The 2,287-nt window shown below is 69.9% G+C and overlaps 2 protein-coding genes across 2 annotated transcripts in view; both read right to left on the reverse strand.

Moving 5' to 3' along the window:
* Positions 1 to 80: 80 nt before the first annotated feature.
* CHLNCDRAFT_136276 (hypothetical protein) lies at positions 81 to 1,030 on the reverse strand (the record flags this gene model as incomplete). The annotated part of the gene is made up of 4 exons (XM_005842640.1): positions 81 to 110; positions 257 to 460; positions 581 to 812; positions 924 to 1,030. The coding sequence occupies 4 exons, from the start codon at positions 1,028 to 1,030 to the stop codon at positions 81 to 83; spliced, it is 573 nt and encodes a 190-aa protein (XP_005842697.1).
* A 582-nt stretch (positions 1,031 to 1,612) lies between these two features.
* The window catches only part of CHLNCDRAFT_136277 (hypothetical protein), a gene marked incomplete at both ends in the record, with an annotated part of 3,625 nt that continues 2,950 nt past the window's right edge, over positions 1,613 to 2,287 (reverse strand). The window contains 2 exons of the mRNA XM_005842641.1: positions 1,613 to 1,792; positions 2,086 to 2,184. Coding sequence (XP_005842698.1) covers positions 1,613 to 1,792; positions 2,086 to 2,184 — 279 coding nt within the window. The remainder of the gene's footprint in view (positions 1,793 to 2,085; positions 2,185 to 2,287) is intronic.

Here is a 2,287-nt window from a genome sequence, read left to right on the forward strand (position 1 = left end):
CATGTACACCAGTGTCTCGCCGTAGGCGGGCTGCGGGGGACAGCAGAGGCAAGGGGCAGCAGGGCAGGGGGCACCAGCCGTCAGCACTTTCTGCCTTCCACCCCGGCGTGCTGCCAGGAGTAACATGGGCCCGGCGGGCCCCGGAGGACCGCGCCACCACGCGCACTCCCCATCCCACCACCAGCGCGCCTCCAGCACTGCTGCGTGCACGCATCCTGTCACACACGCATGCTTTCTTTTTGCCCGCCTCCCGCACCTGCAGGTAGTCCATTGCCAGCTCGAACTCCTTGTCTGCCCCTGGGAACCCCGCCCAGGCAAAGCCCTGCCGCCAGCCGCGCTCGTACACAAACGACACCAGCGGGGAGCGGAAGATGGTGGTACCGCCCCACCAGCTCTGCTGGTACGCCTTCTGCTGGATGCCGCTGGTCAGCGTGAGGTCAGCGTAGGTGGGGGTGGAGGCCTGCGAGGGCGGCGGGCGGCGGGGTGTCGGCACTTGGGGAGACGCGGCAGCGGCGTGGGCGATGGGCAGCTCCGTGCAGAGGCAGGCGCTGGGGTGGTGCGCCGTGTCGTCACCGCTCACAAAGGTGCGGTTGCAGCGCGGGCAGCTCAGGCTGCCCGTCGGCCGGCCCTGGGTGTTGCGCAGGGGCAGCTTGGTGGACAGGCAGATGGGGCAGGCCAGGTTGAAAGTGGGGTCGGAAGAGCCGGAGGAGGCGGCGGCGCTGGGAGCGGCGGCGGGTCCGGAGGCTGCCGCGCTGGCGGCGCCTGCAGCGTCCTGCACCTGGGCGGCTGCGTGCACCCTGGATCTCTGCGCCCTGCGTGTCGGGACGCGCTGGCAGGGAGGCGAGGCGTCAGGTGGGCAGGAAGCAGTGTGGCGGCACTACGGCGTGGTGTGACAAGCCGGCGCCTGTGGGAGCGCAACGTACCTGGAAGCCCGTGTGTAATGGGTGGGAATGGCGAAGCCCACCACCCGGACAGCGGGCAGGGCGGGGGCCTTGCTAGCGGCCCGCACAGAGCAGCGCACGCGCTCCATGGCTGAGAAACGTCGATAGAAGTCACCTCCTGGCGGTGGATTGGAGGTCAGCCGGCCGCCATTGGCTGCAGGTTCCAGACATGGGCGCCAACATGGCGGCCCGCCCCGCTGGCGCCGCTGTCCGCCATAGGCTGCCCCATTTTGCCCTCCCCGGGATTGCTATGCGGGTGTTCATGTTCACATGAAGGGTCGTCGAACATGGGAATTAAATTAAAACACCATATTGGTTGCACTAGGCGTCTGTGAGGCCATGCGCCGCCGCCAATCCCGGCATGGGAGCTGTCAGATGCTGCAGTGGCCGCAGGGGTGCTGCTGGCGCCCGTGCCGCCAATCGCAGGGCGGCGTGGCTGATCACAGGTAGGGATGGCCACCACCCGCCAGTCGGCATGCCTGTTGCTCTGCTGTCCCCTTGGCCGACAACGAGACTTACAGCAGACGCAACCGCCAGCTGCACACGGCGTGCGCAAGCCAGCGCAGGAGAAGGGAGGAAAGCGCATGCGGGAGGAGGCAACCTCGTGGATACTGGTGGGGCGGACCCCAGGCCAGCCCCGCCAGCCAGCTGCCACGGCAGCCGGCGTCGCCTCACAGCCCAAACCTGCGCCGGCTGCCGGTGGCCGGGCGTGAGGAGCCTGTCATGGCGATGGAAGTGCGCTGCCGCTCCCGCACAGCCTCCTCCTTGGCCGCCTCCTGCGCCGCCGCCGCCTGCTTCTCCACCTGCACCTTTGTCATCTCCAGCTCCATCTTGCTGCGGGCGTCCCGCTCCTGCACACAGCGGGGTGGCAGCAGGCACAGCAGGCCGTTGGCAGGGAGGTGGCGGCGCGGCGGCAGGGCATCGGCGGCAACGGCAAAGCGTGGCAGCGGGTCCCTCAGCAGTGGTTACAATGGGTGTCGCAATGGGGCGAACAGGCGGGCAGCGGGCAGCGGGCCCACGCCGGCACACCAGCCCGCCGGCCATCGCACGAGGGCAGGCAGCCGGCGAGGGCGCAGGCCCTCTGCAGGCAGGCAGGGCGTCCCGCCAGGCAGGGTGGGGCCGCGTGGCCCGCTGCAGGTCGCACCTTCTGGCGCTGCTCCAGGCGGGAGGTGTGGGTCTCCTTGATAGAGAAGAACATGGGGCCCAGCTCCGCCAGCCACTCAGGCTCCACCGCAGTGACGCACTGCAAGGAGGGAAGCGAAGGGGGGGATAAGGGAGGGGAGCCGGAGCAGGTGGGCGGGGCCGGGGCGCGGTGGGGAGGGCAGCGGGCCCAGCGGAGAGGCGGG

Source organism: Chlorella variabilis (genome assembly GCF_000147415.1).
Source record: "Chlorella variabilis unplaced genomic scaffold CHLNCscaffold_159, whole genome shotgun sequence".
Taxonomy (NCBI): domain Eukaryota; kingdom Viridiplantae; phylum Chlorophyta; class Trebouxiophyceae; order Chlorellales; family Chlorellaceae; genus Chlorella; species Chlorella variabilis.